Source organism: Cygnus olor, chromosome 17 (assembly GCF_009769625.2).
Source record: "Cygnus olor isolate bCygOlo1 chromosome 17, bCygOlo1.pri.v2, whole genome shotgun sequence".
NCBI classification, from domain to species: Eukaryota; Metazoa; Chordata; class Aves; order Anseriformes; family Anatidae; genus Cygnus; species Cygnus olor.
The window spans coordinates 15,366,905-15,386,434 of NC_049185.1; the positions used below are offsets into that span (position 1 = coordinate 15,366,905).

Sequence of the window (19,530 nt, forward strand, 5' to 3'; positions counted from 1 at the left end):
TAATGCAGAATCTATACCTTTTTCACCTTGTCTCGCTACTTCATGAGTACTAAACATGTCACTTGAAAAGCACCGACCTTCACTCAGACTATTCTGTACAACAAAAGTTACCAAGAGGAAGGAATTAGTTTTATTCAGACATCAAGCTACTGCCACTTGCATTCTCTATTATGGCTGCAGATTTTGCTCTAGCAGCTCTGGCCACCATACAAACCTATCTACACTGAACAGCTTGCAACATCATGTGCTCCAAGACACGACAAAGGCTACTAAAGCACTCAGCTACATGCACCACAGCAGTACTACTGGATCAGTGGGTGCATCAAGGCAGTAGAATATCAGCCACTGAAAGATCTAACCTCCAGAAATTTCTGTAGAGTTTCAAACTTCAGCAGGTCCAGACACTCTCCCCTCCCCATTGAGATACAAGACAAAAAGTGAGCTGCATTGCACTTTAATTGCACCAATACAGTTAAATATTAAAATGGAGAAAGCAACTCTACATAGCAAATGGAAAACAAGCATTTACACAGTAAATCCATAAGATGTACAGACTATGTAGTTTTAACCCAGCTGTCTATACCTGAATAGACCATTAAAGCTTTCAGCATTAAAGAAAATGAATATTTTGATTTTCAGGTTCAGCCAAATTGCCAAGTTACTGAGAAACCAACTTCTCTCATAAGCCAACACTGGGGGAGGGGGGCAACAGACACAGGGACAACACCCTACGTGTTTTTTGTTTTTTTTTCTTCATACCAGTAGAAATACATTGGCCATAATACATTGGCCATCACCCCACCTACCAGCATTCTTAGGTAGAAATGATCATTTTTCTGTATACACTTGATTTCCCACACACACACCCCTCAAGGGGCATATCCTATTACCCTGCCAGAATAGTTAACCAGGGAGAGTTAACACTGAGTTAGACACTGATCAGCTGGGGAAATAGTTCATTTGCAAAGCTATCCTCCCAGGCATGGTCAGTATCAAGTGGAGAGGACATATCACTGAAAGGTGACAGGGATCCTTCATATCCTGAGTCACTACCAGCATCCAACAGATAACTTGAGGCTGCAAGGCTACAAGGAGAGGGAAGCAGATGAGAGATGCCCAGTTCTGGCATGAAGCTGTCTACAGGTTCCTCTTTCACAGAGGCTGGGATCTCAGCAATAGCTTTGTCTTCAGATGGAGAGAGAGATACTTCCTCAACTTTCACTAGCATATTGGTTTGGTTGCCCATTTTAACAGGAATCTCCAATATTAAGGGCTTCGTGTATACATGATCAAACCTTATGAGTTCATTAATGGCCTCCAGCTTAGCTGATGGGGACCCCAAAGAGGGAGAGGGGGAGGTCGGTATGGAATTTGTTTCTCCACAGATCTCTTCCTCCAGCTTTTCCAGGCATGCTGATTCTGAATCAGCACATTTGAGAAACATCTCTGGGTCCAGACTGTCCAGAAAGCCCAACAGGAGATCAGACTGCAGAATAAAACACTGGTTTAGAAAGACAGCCTGCAACTATTACAGCAAAACATCTGTTGCAGCATCAGTCCACCCTCACCTGGAAGTTAAAATATGCTAACATCACAGAACTAGGAGTTTTACCAAGAACACCACTTATCAGAACAGAAAGTTACTTATTGTTCAGAACTTCTGTCCATTAGTTCTCTTGTAAGGGTACTAGAGATTTTTGTCAAACTCTGGATTAGATGTTCAATCTCTACTAGAAGCTCCTCAAAATCTTAGACCTATTGCATAAAAACACCATAGAATCTGCTGAGTCCACAGAGCAAGCACCAGAACCAGGTGCAGGCAGATACGCCCACGACCAAAAGGTGTGTAACCTTCCTGTCTTTAAGTTTCTAAAAGAGATTCATATTGGACAGTCTTTAAGTTCCAACAGCCTTGTCAAGTATCAGACATCAAGAAAATAATTATCTGTTTTCAACAACAGTAAAAGCACAGTATGCATTTTGTATTTGCATGCTTTGCTGTAAGAACTAAGAGACTGTTCTGTGCAATATTATCTCAGATTACAAAAGCCAGACTTGTTTAAGTTGCATTAACTTGTCTTGTACTCGCAGGATCCCTAGCTGTCTTGAGGCCCAGGTATGATATTCCAAAGCTTAAAAAACAAGCTAACTATGGAAAGTCATCAAGAAACTCTACATCAAGTTATCAACTGAGTCTTAAATCCACAGTGGTTCTGAATTTCATGGGCATTTAGGACAGGAGCAGATGCTTACCTCAATATCTGAAGAGTCACTGCCATCAGAATCCATGTGGAATTTGTCAGAAATGGTGACTGCTGGGCCTGCACCTGCTGCAGAGGAACACGTAGTCTGAGTGCTGCGGACTCAGCGGACCCGGTCACCAACCCGATCTCATCCACTTGTGATTCCATCACGACCTGGACCAAAGAAAAAGCTTTGTCAGTCATCACAGATGTTCTGGCAGACAATACAGCATCCTGAAGACCATGCTCTCTCTGCAAAGGCTTCCCCCATTAGTCTCTCCTTGCTTATGCAGTAGCGGCCTGAAGAGATGAGACCACTTGCAAAGGTGACTCAAACTTCTATACCTCTGCAAACCCATCTTGTTCACCACTTTTAAATGAGAGCCTGGGCTCTCACTATCTCCCCTGTTTTTCTGAGACAGCCACACATAACTGTAAGAATTTTTATTTCGCTTCCACAGTATAACAAAGAAATGCAGATGATGTAAAACAGCTTGGAACTAACCAGCTCACTATCTCCCACACTACCAATGGTGCTCGCTTCAGACTCAACAACTACTCAATCTGTGGGAAAGCCACCGCTCGGAAGACAAGAGCATTTCTGGCACACAAAGCACGCTCTCTTCAGAGCATACCTGTTTCAGCCTAGAGACTCTCAACACTGGGATCAGTGCTCCCTGGTGCTGCCACGCAGTTGCCTCCTAGAGCACAGCGACTCTTGACAGGCTCTGCCGAGAAACAGAGCAAGACAGCCACCGAGAACACCACAATGCTCACCTGAGACTCGCTTTCCTTCTCTGTTTTCAGAGCATCCAAACCCAGGCGGCAGCGGAGCTCCTGGTTCTCCAGGGAAAGGCTGCACGTCTTCTCCCGCAGGAGCTGGTTCTCCAGAAGCAGCTTCTGGTTCTGCAGAGAGCCGCACAGGCAGGGGGGTCGCAGCAGGTGCCGCCGCAGCCACCCTCCCGCGGGGCCGCCGAGCTCCTTACCTCCTCCTCCAGCTCCACCACCTGCTGCTCCAGCTCCGTCATCCGCGCTTTCTTCCTGTCCCGGGCGCTCTGGGCCGCCACGCGGTTCTTCAGCTTCCTGCGGGGCAGCGCTGCCGTCAGCCCCAGCGGCTGCCCCGCCGCGCCGCGCCGCCAGCCCCCCACTCACCTGCGCAGCGCCTTCTCCTCCGGGCTCAGATGGGTGAGCCGCTGCCGTTTGCGGGCCGGCTGCGGAGCCCCCGGGGGACCAGGGGCCGCTCCTGCCGGCAGGACGACGGAAAGGCGCCGGCCGGCGGCGGGCTCGGCCGCCTCGCTGGGGATGAGGAGCAGGCGCGGGGCCGCGGCCCCGGGGAGCGCTGCCATGGCCGGCGCAGAGAGGACGGCCCGGGCCCGGCGCGCGCGGCGCTCTGCGGGCGCTGCCGCCCCGCCCGGGTTTCTGCCATCGTGGCTCTTCCTCATTGGCCGTGACGAGCGTGACGAGCGGCGCCGGGCCGCCCGCGGCTGGAGGCGAGGCCGGGCAGCGATTGCATCAGACGCGGGGGCGGCCGGCGAGCGGCGGCGCGTGGCGGAGGGGCGAGGCCGCGGGGCGCCGGAAGCGGGGGGGGACGCCGGAAGCGGGGGGGACGCCGGAAGCGGGGGTCCCGGGGGGGTCCCGGGGGGGTCCCGGGGGGGGCGGTCCTCGCGGCCGGGAGCGCGTGGGACCCTCGCCGGCGCCGGCCGCCGGGTGTGGTTGCTGCGCAGCGGGTGTGGGGGGCGCTCAGCTTGAGCAGTGTCTGGGGCACGGGGACCGGGTAGGGTTAAAGGTGGCAGCACAGCAAAACTTCCGTTTCTGGCATCCCAGATGCCGTCTGTCCCAAATCCCAACAGAAAGCAGGGAAAGGGCCGGCATTTGTGGGAACACAACTGCTGGGAACGGAGCTGTGCTGGATGCTGTGCAAAGGGTCTGAAAACAGGGAAGAGGTTAGTGACAGGCAAGTAGAAGCTGCTAGAGAGCCTGCAGCAGTGCTCCAGGTGTTCTGTTTTGAATTGAATGTGTTTATAAGCAGCAGCAATACCATGTGATAAGTGAGAAGTACCCCTTTCGCATTATCTAATGGGGAATGTTGACAAAGCGTAATGGGTTGACGTTAAATCCAAGCTATTTCAGACCCAGACAACTAGAGGTTTTGTAGCTAGGAAGCCTTGCAATATCATGCATGTACAAATTCAGCTGTTCAACAATGTGCAAGCAATAATAGGCAGCTTCCTAGGGCACTCTGTTTTGAAATGTCAGCCATACCTCAGTGCCCTAAGCTTCCCAGGATTTGCTCAAAGGCGGTTAGTTGCCTGTTACCAAGTGGTTGTGAAATGTTAAAATTTTGGTTCCTTGAGTTTATTTCTGAAATCCACCCATATAGTGAGTTTAAAATAGATAAGATGTTAAACATTAAAGGAAAAACATTAGCTTTAAAAGTTCAAAGGCACTGCACAACTGGTGTGCTTGTCTGGAATTATTCCAGTATTGGAGTACTGCCAGGCTTTCACGATAACAAAGAACAAACTGCATTTGTAAGTTTTTGTTTGTTCTTTCCTTACTCACTGCAGCACGACATTTAGTTAAGTCTGATAGTTCACATTTCTACTTTGATGCTTTTGTGAAAATTGTGGCAACTTTTGATAAGCCTTTTATTCTGAGTGCAAAAAACTTGTTTGTTCTGGTCCCGCTTGGCCCCTCAGATACCTGTTGTTAAAAACTAACTGCTTCTCCTTTGTATGTCTCTTTGGGGTTTGTAATCATATTTATTCTCTAATTATAATCAAAATTAAAAGCTTTACTGTTTTCTAACAAAATGCGGACCAATATTAATATATTTTGCTAATATCAGACATTTGTGTCAAATAAGTTGCACGTTTTTACAGCAAATGAAAATGTTGAACATTTAAAGCAGACAGGCTGCCCCTGCTTGTGCTGCTTTCTGATAATTGTAGCTATACTACTAAAACTAGCTATGATGTGATTTGTCATATAGATACCCAGATTTCTTAGCATTATGGCTGAAGAAAAACCCTAATTTTGTATCTCTATGTGACTTAATTTTTCCGATTAATTTTAAAAAGAACCAGAGTAAAAGCATCATTTTCCTTCTACAGCCAACAGTTACGATCATGAGTAAACTTCAGAAGTGCATATGTGCTGCTAGGGGTACAAGAGCCATGTAACAGTGGTATGTGACCAGGCTGGAACAGTGACAGAACTGGAAGCTGCCATTGGCATTGGTGGTTTCCACTCTTACTGAATGTAATCATGGTATCCATTAACATGCTTGGTGTTAGTGGTAACAGCTGGCAAAGGAAAGCCCTGAGACCCTCTAGTCTTGTCTTGTTGAGTAATTGTAGTAGCATTGCTAAGGCTAGCAGTGGTATAGTTACTGAGAATATGTTTAGGCTTATAAATATTATGTTACTGCCTTAGGATACATAGAATCTTTTATTAACTATATGGTAATCTACTGGTAAGTGGAAACTAAAAAGTTAAATAAAGCTTGTCTTGAACTGAGACACCCTTTCAGAAAGTTGTAATTAAAGGACTTCAAGTTTAATTCTGATTTTTGCCATTTTTTTTCAAACTTGCTGTTTACATGTTCCTTTTTTCATATTTCTGTTTTTTCAGTCATTGGATTCAAGCCTGTGATCCACATGACAGTACTCAAGTTATTCAAGAAAGCTTCTTACCCTGCCTTTTAGTTCAGCACCACCATCTAAAGGATGTGCCAGTGAGGATACTGTTGGCTGTCCCGCCAGAAACAACATTAGTTCCTGCCAACACACTTTTATGTGGTATGTTCAGGTGGCTGACCCACCAAAGGAAATAGTTTTGTTTAACAAAGGTGGATAGGCTTTCCCCTTTCTCAGATACAGAGAAAGAAATATGAGTTGAATGTTATCTACATGTGAAAAAAGGGTGAATAAAGGAGGGAAAGAAATGGGAGAGTATAGAGAAAATATAGTTTAACTAATAGGTTTAAGTAATAGTCTGAGAAGGAGCTTGTTTGCCCAATGCGTGTCTAACACACTTGGAAGGTTGCTTAGGGCGTTGAGCTCATGTCAACAGCTGGCGTATTCCCAGCTCTGTATCAATAGCTGAATAAATGAGAAGGGGAACTGTTCTGCAGCCTAAAATGAGGTTATTCCAAACCCATAATGTTTGTAATATGCTTTGTATCCATTTTACTTATTCTTAAATTTCATCAATACACATTGGGATGGAAAAGTGCATCTCTCAAAATTCTAGTTCTTTCAGTCTTCAGGTGGAGATTCACCTTATCTTTCTATAAAAAACTCTACTAACATAGCTGCTGAGTTTATTGTTAGCTGGAGCAGGGGAAATGTTTCGCTTCAGCCATATTACTGGGTTTTCTGGGGGTACTGGCAACACTATTTCTTCTGGTCTTATCAGTTCAGGCTTCTTGGAGACATGGGATTTTTGTTGCTCCTCTGGGTTTGAATGGAAGGGCTGCTCTTAATTCTTGTAGTGGGTCACAACAATTTACAGGTAAGGTGGTGATAACAGGTATAGCACTTTTCAGCAAAGGCTGTCAAGCCTAGCAGGAACAGTGAGATACCTCTTCCTCGGCAGAAAGGTGGTACTGCTATACTAAGATGACTTATGCAGAATCTGTATCCTTTGCTTACTGCGTGGAGCTGCCAACCTGTCTGCATTCTGTAGGAAGTGAGGTTGGCTTTGCCTTCTCTTTACAGCGTCTCAAGCAAGTGCTGCAGAAAGGTGATTTTTTGCTCGGCTATCATCCTTTCTCCATTAATACTTATTATTGAAACTTTGCCTCATTGGCTTCTATGATTGCTTCCAGTGTGTCACCGTAAAAGCGTGGAAAAGACTGAGTCCAGTTTCAAACCCTGGTTCTCATGCAAGCATCTTACAAACACTTTGCATTCTATTTCTTCACCCTGATGTTCTGTCCACATACGTTACTGGCACCTGTTACTACCCAGAATTACAATGAACAATGGTAGGTCTGCCTCATTTCCATCTTAGACATGTGTGGGAGCCACAGGTATAGTCTGGAGATTCTTACTTTGGTCATCAGTATAGTGCAGTACTTTGACCCAAGTTGCTTTTGTGGTTGAGGGAGAGATCCTATCACATTTGTACCTTGAGTGAATCTTGTTACACCTTTTCTTCCAGTGCCTTTGGAACGTCATGCTGAAGTTCTATATTTTCTCCCACAGCTGTGTCTTAGCCACTACAGACAGTGTATGTTCATTCAGAGAGTGTACATCTTGTGACACAGATCACATGTCCTGATACTGGAATTCTGTCTCCCCATCCCAATAGAATTCTTTTTCCCACCATTATAATGAAGCTTTGCTTCTGATTCACAAGAGATGTCTGAGTTAACTCAGACGTTCATGAAGATTGGCTAGAGGTTGGACCTTTTACAAGGGCTTTTTTCAAGGAAAGGAGGGTCTTCAACCATTTTCATTGGAATTCTCAGCAGCCAAAGGCATGGAAGCCCACCTTGCAGCTCCTCTAGGCAGTTTAGCAGCATTGCCCATGTTCAAAGAGGTTGTGCCGTATTCGAAGTTTTGCTGGTAGCTCAGTAGGCATAAATTTCATGCAGGACCTTATAAAAACAGGCAGGTGAAAAGGCAAGTTCTGAAAGATTGACAATAGGAGCATGTATAGAAAGTGATTAACTTTTTTTTTTTTTTTAAGTATGATCCTCCATTGTTACCCTGTCTTGTAATAACTTTTTTTGCACCACAGATTTTTTTTGTCAGCAAAATCATTCATGCTTCATGGCTTCTTACATTTTGTGTAATTCCTTATTTTACTGTAACAGAATACAAGGCAGCAGTCTTATCTTAACATGCTCTGATGATATGTAGTCTCTTTTTGGAGTAATAACAGTAAATTTAAGATCAAGCGACCTATATAAAGAGGTCAGAATGTTCCCTGCATCTATATATTTCTTCTGTTCACTGGATTTCACTTGCATTATAGTTCCTTATGCTTCATTTTGTTAGTTTCCTCTAAAACTAAAGAATTACCTGGTCTTAGGTAAGACCGGAAATAAACAAATCTATACAGTTAAGTAATATTTGCATTTTTTTGTCAATTTACTACTTTTTTTTCAGAAAACTGGCATGTGTATTAAGTAGCAGAGGTCTCAGTATAGAGGTAGCCTGCCAATCCCTGCTGCTCTCATCTGAAAGCTGATTACCCCCACCCACCAGTCACAGAATACTGATTATTAAAGACAAACCTTACTTGTTTACAAGGAAATTTCAGAATTTTGAGGTAAAGAGCTCTTAGTCTGATTCGTGTTTTGTCTGACAGAAACAAATTTCTCCTGCATATTCAGAGACTGGAGTAATTTCTCCTTTTAAGTTCATGGGAATTTAAAAGGAGAAAAGTTATAGACAACACAGTAAATGGAAGGGCAGTGAAGGGAAGGGAATGTTTACCAGCAACCCTGTGCTACTAGTTCTGTAAAAATGAAACACTACTGGAAAGCTCTGCAAACATTGGTCGTGTAAACAGAGTTTTATACATAGTGACTGGATGCCCTTGGCAAGATTTATGTCATCTGCCCGTCCCTGAGAGACTCAACTGGGAATTAAACAGCAGTGGACCAGCTGGCAAGGAAAGTAGGCTCGGGTCAGGGAATCTGGTGGGTATCAGGGAACTATCTGATCTGTGAATGAATCTCACAGGCTAGGGGAGGTGGTTGTTCAGTGTCCTGCTTTGGGTATGTGCTTTGTTCTGGCTTCTGTTTATAACTACCTTGCTTAACGGATGTTGAGCCCATCCCTTTCCAACACCATGCCTTCATCCTTGTCTCTATCTCATTGCATGGATTCCCTTTTCCTTTATAAAGGTTCCACTATTGGCATCTCTGGTGCTTGGCTGTGACTTGTTTGACTGTAATACCTATTTCCATGCTGTAGTTCTACTTCAGCTCCTTGGCTGTTTTCTTTCTAGCTTGGTCCTAAGCACGGTGTTCCACTGCAAAGTTCTGCCAATATAGCTGATGAGAAAATGTGGACCTGAAAGTTGTGCTGATTATGCAGGATTTTGAGGTTCTGGAAGATGCCCCATTTTGACATAATTTCCAGATGTGATTAAGGTCTTGGCCAAACTAAAGGATAGAGTTGTGTGCTGCAAGCTCTCTTTAGAAGTGATGTTGTTTGAGAGGTATTGTGTCCACTTCTGTACATTGATGCGTGATGATGCATTTGTGGTGGTAGTTACAAGTAAAAGGACAAAGATAAAAGTACTATACTCAATTGAGATGATACTTTGAGTGCATCTTTAGGGGTGATGTTGCAGAACAGGCAATAAAAGAGAGACCGAACTTGCTGTTTTACTGTCCCAGTGAACTGGCAGCCTGTGTTCTGGATTCTGTGTAAATATTTAACGTACTGAGTGAGATCTCTGAGGAAAGTAGCCAACTGTTGAAATCTCACATACCTAAAAGCTCCTGTTCCAGTAAATTTTCCTGTTTGCACATCCTGGTTCAGAACTGGAGCCTCTGCTTGGAAATACTCTGGGAGGTAAACAACTGTGCTTAGGAAAATTTGATGACTACTTCCTGCTGGCAAAACCTAGCTCTTCTTTGGAGCAGTGCTAGCTTTTGAAAGGAAATACCTTCTCCTATTTCTTAGGCTTTATTCCCTAGGCTTTGGAATTCTCTTAGAACTTCAGAGCCCCTGAGAGTCCTGGCAACTTTATTGTTTTGTAATTTTGAAATGATTTCCATACATTCTTCTGCTTGAGTGCCTTCGCCTAATTCTATTTTATTTTTTTTGTACACAGAAGCCTGTATCCAGCTGTCATAAGAGAGCCACCATGAAAAGGGGCAGAGAAAAATTATCAGGAAATAACAAGTTAGGAATGAGTTCAGTCTCATCATAAGTTCAGCATGACCCAAAATGTGAGGAGCGTTATCAGAATTGTATGCCTCCTACCTCATACCTTTTTATTTTGCTGAATGCTCTGGGGGTGAAGGATAACAGCTGGTGCTCACAGAGGTGCAAGTCTATTATCATTCCTTTCTGGTAACTTCATTTGCTCTGTTAGCACTTGATCTTAATGATAATTTTCAGGTAATTGATCTGGGATGGTTGAAGCTCTTTCTATTCTAATTAAATGGATTGTATACTAGTAACTGAATGTGGAAAATGCAGTGCTTTAGGGTGATTAATTAAAAGTTCCTGTCAGAGTTTGTAACTTAGGTAAGTCTTTAATACATAAGATGAAATAGAGTAAATAGTTGCTTAATTCACCTTTGCATGAATGAATCAATTTTTAATGTAGTAATTTTTTCATTTTAGCCAGTCCCAATTTAATTGCTTTTTTTTTTTTTTTTTGGAAGTCAGAAGTCTATTTCTTGGCTTTAAACTTAGTAGTGTGGGATTTGTCCATTGCAATTAGTATCAACAGCTGACACATTATACACATTAATTACGTGCTTTGAAATTATTTTGTATTGTTTATATATTGTTCACTTTAAATAGTGGGTTGCTTGAGGTAGGGGCTGCAAGAACAGCAACTTGTACCATACATTGATTCCAGAAACACTAGTCACAATGTTAAATTAAATAGAGAAGCGTTTATAGTCTTAAGGCTTCAAATACTGTTGGAGTTGTGAAGGCTCTTCATGGTTTTTAGTGGGCTTTATACCAAGACTGTGAGTAGCTTTGCTTTCCAAGTAATCAGATAAATAAAAACTTTTGATTATTGTAAAAAATCACTATTTATGCAAAGCTCAGTGGAAACCATCAGGTTTCACAAAACAGCTCAATGACACAAATCTAGCTGCTGTATCAGGACCAAACTTGCCCAGGTGTGTGGCACTTGCCACGACCAAGTTCTGCTTGAATAGACAGCAACAGCACAGGAAATACTCCATGTATCTAATTCTGCTTAAAACTTTGTTTATGACAATTGCAGTAGCAAGAACCAACTTTTCATTAGGAATTACTGGTACTAGAATGTAAATTTATGCAGGTGGCTGCAACTAAATTGCCCTTGTTTGCTTCTTTTTTTCTCAAGGCATGTTAAATTTAACCTTTAATTTTTTCTCTCTGCTGCTCATCAGTTAGTATTTAGATTGTATGTAAATGTGTTTTTCGGAAATATGTGATGTATGTTATTTATGTTGGATGCTTTTTCAAAGAGAACAAACTGCTACATGCTATTGTAGGAATTACGCAGCTGCCACCTGGACCATGGTTCCAATTATGCTGTAGCCACCTGTTGCAGGAATTATGCTATCACCACCTCCGACTTCACTTGGTTCAACCCTAATTGAATGCCTCAAATCGAATCAGCTCATTATTATAATAGTGATCATTTATTAATATAACGCTTGACAGTTTGAGCTGGGTGCCTCCAAGGAGTGACCTAGATTGTCCGATAGCCTTCTGATTTATAGTCCTCACTCCTCCACATCTCCTTTGCATGCCATCTATGTTATCCAACAGCATTTCTGAGCCTGGGGCTTCACCTTCTCCTTATAGGTGTCTTTCTGTCTCCAGGCCTTTCTTTGTATTTATGACTTCTCTCTTGCTCTTATCTCAAAAGTTAGGAAACTTTGTAGTTAGTCTTGTTCCTACTCCCTTGTATTCTAGTTTCAACTGGTTCTGGGTTACTGGTTTCTCCATTTAAAAACAAAAGGTTAAAAGTACATTCCCACAGCCTAAGGCTTCCTCAACTTTAGTTACTAGTGCTAAGCTGTTACATATTTCTTTTTCTACAGTCTCCTTTTTTTTTTTATTAGCATACCGGCTACTTATATGGGTGTTGAATAACAATAGCCTCTAACATAAGTTGATTTTTGGTTACACCACAAATTACAGTACTGTATACATACAACGATACCTATAAAGATACTTGCAAAGATAATAACCCATATGCTGTGGTCCACCTGTAGTTTCATCTATTTTCCTCTAATTTCCCAGTACTTTGGCTAAAGGTGTCCCCTTTTCTATGGTAGGTATATTTCCCACTTCAGCACGCTCCCAGAATTTAACCTGTATTTAAAACGTAAATTTAAAACTCACCAGTCAGCACCTCCCATCCCCAAGGCCCTGGGTGAACTCACCTGATGCCAGCAAATAGACAGTTGGAGGTGAGAGGGTCTAATGGTGATTGCCCAGCAGCCTACCTGGGTCACTAAAACTGTTGAAGGAATTACACCACTGCCCCCATTAATACAGGAATTAATGCAGAATTATTCTACTGTCAACATTCTTTTGATCTGACCCTAGGGTCCCATGGCTTAAGAATCAGGTAATCTGAAAGATGGTTATTCGTCTCACACAATTCTACAGCTCGAGCTGGGCGCCTCTCAAGAGGGACTCCATTTCATATTGGCTTTGGTTTTATGTAGTTTTTATGAAGTAACCTCCCTATAGCGACACTGTCAGTGCTCTGCTGTTCTCCAGTCAGTCATTATTGTCTGGGGTCTCCTTGCTTCTCAGTTCATTCGTCTGTGGTTTCCTTGGTGGTATCTTTGGCCTGTGGCCTTTTCAAGTTTATGCATATTTCCCTTATCTGCTGGTCAAAGCTAGTTGTTCTGATCTTAGCTATGCAGTTTCACACCAATGTTACAAGTGTAGTTTCTCACGGCCTAAGGCTTGATTAACTTTAGTGCTAAGCAGCTAATGCTAAGCAGTCTGCTTTCTACAATGATGCCATGATGAACACACAAAATTAACAATAATCTAGGATTCAGTGAAGTTGTAACTGGAACTGAGTAGAGCTGATGTATAGCAATTGGGGGTGCAGGTTTAGAAATACAGAGAAAGACATTTGTGTGGATGTATTTGAAGGTACTTCTTGCAGAATGAAGGGATATTGCTTCCAAAGATAATTTTGGAAAATTTGGCTCCAGATGTTCTTACTGATCCTGCCTGTCCTTGTGAAGATTTTACATGAGCAAATAGCATATAGTAACAATTTTAGTTTATTTCTTAGTACTCGTTTTTCTTTCTTTGCTTACATGATCTCTTGTGCCTGCCCTGAAGGAATCAGTACATCATGCATATCTGCACTGCATTGCAACTCTCATATAAACATGTGCTGTATATTGTACAATAGTTTGCAAAAAGAAAAGGCTGCAGTTAACTAAATAAGGATATTTTTAGTATGGTTTAACATATTTCAGTTTTGCAGGTCTGATTAATTATTATCTTTTCCCTTCAGTAGACAATTGTACTTTTACAGAAAGAGTGAAGGGTTCCTAAATCAGAATGTTTGCACTTCATACAGATTTAAATAAATACACATTGTTCAAGACGTTGGAAACCTTAATTTTTCAAACATTAGCGGGGAGTTTTGTTCACTTTTTTTTTTTTTTTTAATATCATTGAAGCTGTTGTGACTAGTCTGTTGATTAATTTGGATTGCTTCAATGCTGGTTAACTTAGAAAAATTGTGTTTCCAAATTTTAACTTTAAATAGCAAGAGAAAGTCACAGCTAGATGACATTTTTTTCTTAACATAAATTGACACAGTGTTTTTTGTTTTGTTTTGTTTTTTTAATTGAGCTGACAAGTGACAATAGTTTGTTAATTTAAATTAGAGTAATTGATGATAATGATGAAAACATATCTTTCATAAATATTAAAAACATTTTGCCCATTTCAGTTGGCCTTTTGTTCATAACTGCAATAGTAAAATTTGAGTGCATGAAAATGAAGGGTATGAGAGGCATCTTTAATTCAGACTAATGTTTCTGGAGATATTTTGGCACGTTTCATACATACTTGGTGTGTTTCGCCAGTGGGCAAAGGAACTTCTCTAGCTTTTCAAGTGTAGGAGGTCACCTACTGGTTGCTCTGCTTTAGTGCATCTCAGCATCTCTTCCTGAAATGCAGCAGCAGGTGTGACCTAAGGGGTGTTGGAGATACATTTCCCTGTACCAAAAGATGATAACTGTTGATGCTGCTTCAGTAATGGAAACTCATCAGGCACTCAGGCATACTTGAGTAAAGCTTTCAGTCAAACCTAAGCCTTTGTGCTGTGCAATCATGTCTCCAGAGATGTAGGATAACAATTTTACCTGGTGATTAAAATGGGCAGGCATGTACACGAATTTACACAGAAAATGATGTATCTCCTGTTTACATGCTTATTAGGAGGTACAGCAATTTCATTTGCTTATGAAATATGCTGTAGTCCTGGTCTCTGCAGAGGGTGGTGTTAAAACATGTAGGGAACATGGACAGTAGAAAGTCTGAGTTTACAGTTACTGAAATCATCTGGAAAGGCACATGTGGTGGTATGACTGAGATAAGCGGTTCTCTTCATCCTTTGTATGGCTACTTGTTCTGCTGTGAGGACTTCTCAGGTACAGTTTACTGTGAAAACGCAGTTCTCAAGTTTGGTTTAAGAATTACTCTAATGAAAAACTTACCTTCTCACTCAGTTAAGAGTCAAGTAAGTCCCTCTGGTCATCAGAACCTCTATCCAGTTGTACAGAACTCTGCTGCTGACGTTAAATTGCTTCTGATACCCATTTAAAGCAAGGGTAGATGTCACTGCACTGCACAGTGCAATCAAAGTATGTACTGAATCCCTCAATGATGTTCTTTAATCTACACAAGGGGGCCTCTGAAACACCACTTGCTTCTTAAACTTGAGTGTAGCATAACAGCCCAGAATGCCAAAGTAAATGCTAAATAAATATCTGTAATGTAGAAGGAAGATGCTGAGTCAATGTAGTTTACAGTTATACTGTGGGACCCTTTTTTTCCTTTGCTTAAGTTTAATGATTTGATCAAAGGAAATGGCAGACAGTTCTTCCTCTAGGAAGGACAGCAGACGGAAACGGAGATGCAAATCAACTTCAAAGGAAAATTGCTAGTTGCAGTTAAAACAGGCATTTATGGTATTTATAAACCATTATTAAGAATACTTAGAATACTTTGACTAATTTTTAAACAGGAGTTACCAACAAATCCACTGGTACTATCCAGACTTTGTTATTTTGGCAGTGTTTAAAATGTAATGTTTAATCATAATTCTTTTATTTCAATCCAGTTGTATTGGCGTGTTTCTTTTTGATCAGTCAGTGATATTTTTCTCAGTTTCTCTTGAGTCTGACCTGGACTTTGAAAGAAAAGGCAGTGTCTTAGGCATGGATGAACAAGTGAATGACTATGATTAAGCTACTGTGTGAATTTATAACCTAGAAGCAATTTGAGGTAACTGTATGCACGTTTACGTCCTCTAGTTAACGTGAAGTAATCTCATGCCCGCAGTTATTTCATGGTAACTTGCTTTTATGCTCACATTCTCAATCCTTCTCCAAATGCTTTGGAGCGATAATTTAGGAATTAGCACAACTGTCTGCAGTCATCATACACAGACTGATTTTTCAACCTGAAGGTGTGTCAGAATTATTATTTAAAGTCTAATGCTGAAGTGAGATACTATTGTTCTTCACGGGGGGAGAAAGAAGGTGATTCTTTAATGGACTTTGCTCCCCCCCTCCCCCAAATTAAATTATTATTCTCATCTAGCGTTCTCTTTTGGTCCTGTATAATCAGAAATTTTTTATTAGTTGGAGATAGCAATAATCCCCTCTCCTCCACTCCTCTCTCCTCTCTCTCTTTTTTTTTTTTCTTAAATGGCAGCTTGTGGTGAAACTTCTGATGAATACCAGTTAGTTAAAAGGAAAAAGAGTGCCATTACCTTCTATGTGGTTACAGTACTGCAAATACTTCAGTTGTTACAACACAAATATGAAAAGGTCATTGCTCACCAGTGGGGGGAGACAGTCACTGGACTCTGCAGTGACATGTTGCCCTTACCATTGTAAATGGATTTCCCACTGAAATATGCCAGTCTGAATTATCTGGTGTTATCAGATCACTTCTTATGATAAGTCACAGGAGTAAGAACCATGTTTTTCTTACTACTTCATGTGTTCGAGCTGCCCCTTTTAAGAGATTTCCTTTTTTCTTTACAAAGTAAATGAAAGATGAATTATGCTCCACATAAGGTCTTGTTGACACTGAAGACAGTCTCAATCAGACAAATTCAAAATTCGCAGTAACTGAAGTAAACTTTTAATCCATGCTCATTGGTTAGTTTCTTTATTTCTTTGAGAAGGAACCATATTTTCCATTGTTGTGCTAAAATTTTTGATGATATTTGAGAAAAATTCTTTAAAAGTTCACATTATTACTGGCTGAAAGTTCAGCCAGTCTTTTGAGTGCTGTTTTTGCTCTACTTATCACAGGCTAAATAAGCAAAACCTAAGAGCATTGCAGGTTGTCAGGTAGCTTAGAAGAGGTTGGGTTTTGGTAATTTGTCATAAGAAAGCACTTAATTGAAAATGTCATCTGCTCTTTGCTATACTAATAACTGATACTAGGTTTCAGCCAGGGTCTCTCAGTAGTCAGGAGGATAAACAAGCTAGTGCCAAAACAGTAGACCCAAAGATACCTTGTTTTCAGTATATTTTTTCTTAATAGTGCTGGGCCCCTGCCCTTATTGCCTCCCTTCAGCAACCTGAGTTCTCGTCTTCCCTGCTTTTCACATTCCTTAAGCATCCCCATCGTGCAAAAGACAACATATGCTGTGGCTAATCTGCTGCTGTGCACATACGTTTTTTCTGGCTTCTGCCACGCAGAATGTGTAACAGCTGAACACCATCCCCCCCCCCAAGGGACACTGTTCTATACCAAACATTTACATGCACACATTTCTTTATGTCATTTCACAGTGGTAACTCCTTAAAATGCACATTAGTTACAAAAGCTTCATGTTAATTAAATGGGATACATTAGAAAGGATCCTTTTTAAACAAACAAACAAACCTGTAAGATCAACAACAAACAGACTGTTCTTTGGGCAGTAGAATTGAAAAAGCTCAGTTTCCTAGATGTTTTTCTGCTGCCCTGGCTGTTACTGTCTCCTGCATGTTCTTCTGGATGCTGCTGCAGTACCAAGTCCAGAGCATCTGATTTTCACAAAATTTGCAAGAATGTACTGTCTTAAGACCTCTGATCTGCCCTTAAGCTTTGTTAAAAGTAGCTAATATGTCCATAACGGTGACGGGGCTGTCAGGCAGGTAACACATGTTTAATTTCATTATGAAATGAGGCTAAAAGAGGTTCTCAAGGGGTTCTCCAGTGTGCTGTATTTGTGGTTGACTGCACGGATGTGACAGAAAGCAGCTTTCAGACATCTTTCAAATGTAGAGATGGCAAAGATCAAGGAAGCTGGATTACTGCCTCATTTAATATTGAGCATGGCTGGTGATCACATTATGAGTGGTTATCAGTGTTTTGTTTTCTTCTTGTCTGATGTGCAGAGCTGTACTTCCTGCACAATATTCCATCTTTGCTCTCAGTACAAAATCATTAATTTTGTTTTGGGCTTTTTCTGTAACATTAATCACAATAGTCTGTGGGTACTACACTAACATTGTTTTCTCTCAGGAGCAGTGTGGGAGGAGGAGGGCCCTATAGTACCTATTTCTTTGCCAGGAAAATGAGACGTAGGAAGTTTAGTGTCAAAAGCATCCATTGATGTTGACTGCCCTCTTTTCAGGACATACTTTCTCAGACCATTTGGCGTTATATATCATTTCATTATGTTAAAATCACAGCTCTCATTGACCTCAGTTGCAGTTATAAATGTTTGAGGCTTCTGTATTTCAGAACTTGTACCTTGGTTTGCTGTGTAGGGGGAAAAAAGAAAACGTATTTGAAGTATTATGGCATAACTGAATTGGCAGCTATATGCTGCTAGCTGGGAAGGAAGCCAATTAGAAATATTTGATTGCTTTAATGATAGACAGTCCTTTCTTTTTCTGCAACCTCCTGCTTGGATTTCTGCCCAAGTAGGGGGAACTCAGGGACCTGAGACCTAGTGCCTCATGTCAGTCTTTGGTATTTTACTGCGGGGAGATTTTGCTGTGCCTGCAGTCCACAGATATGGATCATTTTGGAGGGTGGATCGTACCTTCACTGGCTTTTATTTTGGGGCTAGGATGCTGTCTACTTTTTGTATAGAGCCCCATTCCTATGTTTTTCACTAGTTAGTTTCCAGATTTATTTGTCCTGCCATTTCTGCATTCCTAACTCTCAATCTAATCTGGAAAGACACCACTTCTAGGTGGGTATAAGAGAGCCTATTCCTAGAAAATATCCAAAGAGTACTGATGATTGTGTTTCATTAACAACTAAGGCAAGGGTCTTATCTATAATATTTTTTCCCTGTACTTCCTTGATTTTTATCTGCAATGGGATCCTTCTGTGAAGCAAAGCCCTATGGGGAAAAATGTACCCATGTAACAGAAGACTTTCATAGTATGTGTGGACAGGGAACAAGATCACTGTTAAATTGTCTAATCTGGGTACTCCCTATTTTCTTGATCTTTAAATCTGAAATCTTACTAATATCTCAGGGTATGGTGTTTATGTAATTTTAAAAGATTAAATAGAAGGGGGCGGGGGGGAATGTAGTGTTCATGGATGCTTACTGGGGGCATTTAAGTTTGATGCAATGAAACTTACAGAGTTGCCTAACATTTGAACCCTTAGACTGCCACAGTAAATTCAAATCCACTTTGTTGACCAGCAGAGAAGGACACAGCATTCTCAACTTCTCAGTTTCACAGCTAGGAATCAGGGATGTCAAGTTCTTTTCAGCTTTTGTAGGACTGAAGCTGTCTTTCACACACGCTGAGCTCTTGTCCAGGCCTCCTAGAACTCCTAGATTTCCAGCTCACATCTCCACACCTAAAATTACCCTTCCCAATACTATTTTAGCTTGCTGCTTCAATATAAAAATAATCTTTCCCCTCCTGGGCTGTTTTTAGCGTGGGTCTCTTCCCTAATCCAATTTGCCACACAGCTCCACAAAAGCTACATTGGCATAGTTAAGGAGGCATCACTGAAGTGGAACAAGTGATAAAGGAAGAGCTCTTTAAAATAAGTACTTCCACCAAAACAGGCAAACTTCTGCGAAGTATGGCAAGGCGTGCTCAGTACAAAACTCATCAGTTGGCACATCCAGTCTGAAACTGTCCTCGGGCTCTGACTGTGCCTGCAACAGTGGGGAACAAATATAATAATGCTGGGCAGTTCCTCCAAGCTATGTAAGGGTGTCCTACTGGACAATGTATTCTGCAAGAGGCAGTGTTTGTTACCTTCTATTTGACAACAAGCGCACACCCCATTAACTTCTGACACTGAAATTCTAACTCTTTCTACTGCCCGTCTTCTGATTAGATACCCATTGAGTTTAGGACAGTTGAGATGCATTGACCTGCAACAACTTA

General features: G+C 41.6%; 2 protein-coding genes across 3 annotated transcripts in view; one reads left to right on the plus strand and one right to left on the minus strand.

The window, feature by feature from the left end:
• Positions 1–438: 438 nt before the first annotated feature.
• On the minus strand, positions 439–3,736 carry XBP1 (X-box binding protein 1). Of its 2 annotated transcripts, none has more exons than XM_040576644.1 (5): positions 3,396–3,736; positions 3,230–3,326; positions 3,021–3,149; positions 2,254–2,417; positions 439–1,486 (listed from the first exon to the last, which is right to left on the minus strand). In XM_040576644.1, the coding sequence occupies exons 1-5, from the start codon at positions 3,683–3,685 to the stop codon at positions 1,297–1,299; spliced, it is 870 nt and encodes a 289-aa protein (XP_040432578.1). In that variant the 5' UTR covers positions 3,686–3,736; the 3' UTR covers positions 439–1,296. The 2 variants fall into 2 exon arrangements, with proteins under 2 accessions (XP_040432578.1, XP_040432579.1); XM_040576645.1 differs by having other exon boundaries at positions 2,254–2,349; positions 2,994–3,149; positions 3,396–3,658.
• Positions 3,737–3,923: 187 nt separating this feature from the next.
• The window catches only part of ZNRF3 (zinc and ring finger 3), a 114,098-nt gene continuing 98,491 nt past the window's right edge, over positions 3,924–19,530 (plus strand). Inside the window, exons 1-2 of the mRNA XM_040576649.1 lie at positions 3,924–4,186; positions 5,877–6,043. The gene's annotated coding sequence lies outside the window, so the exon portion shown is untranslated. The remainder of the gene's footprint in view (positions 4,187–5,876; positions 6,044–19,530) is intronic.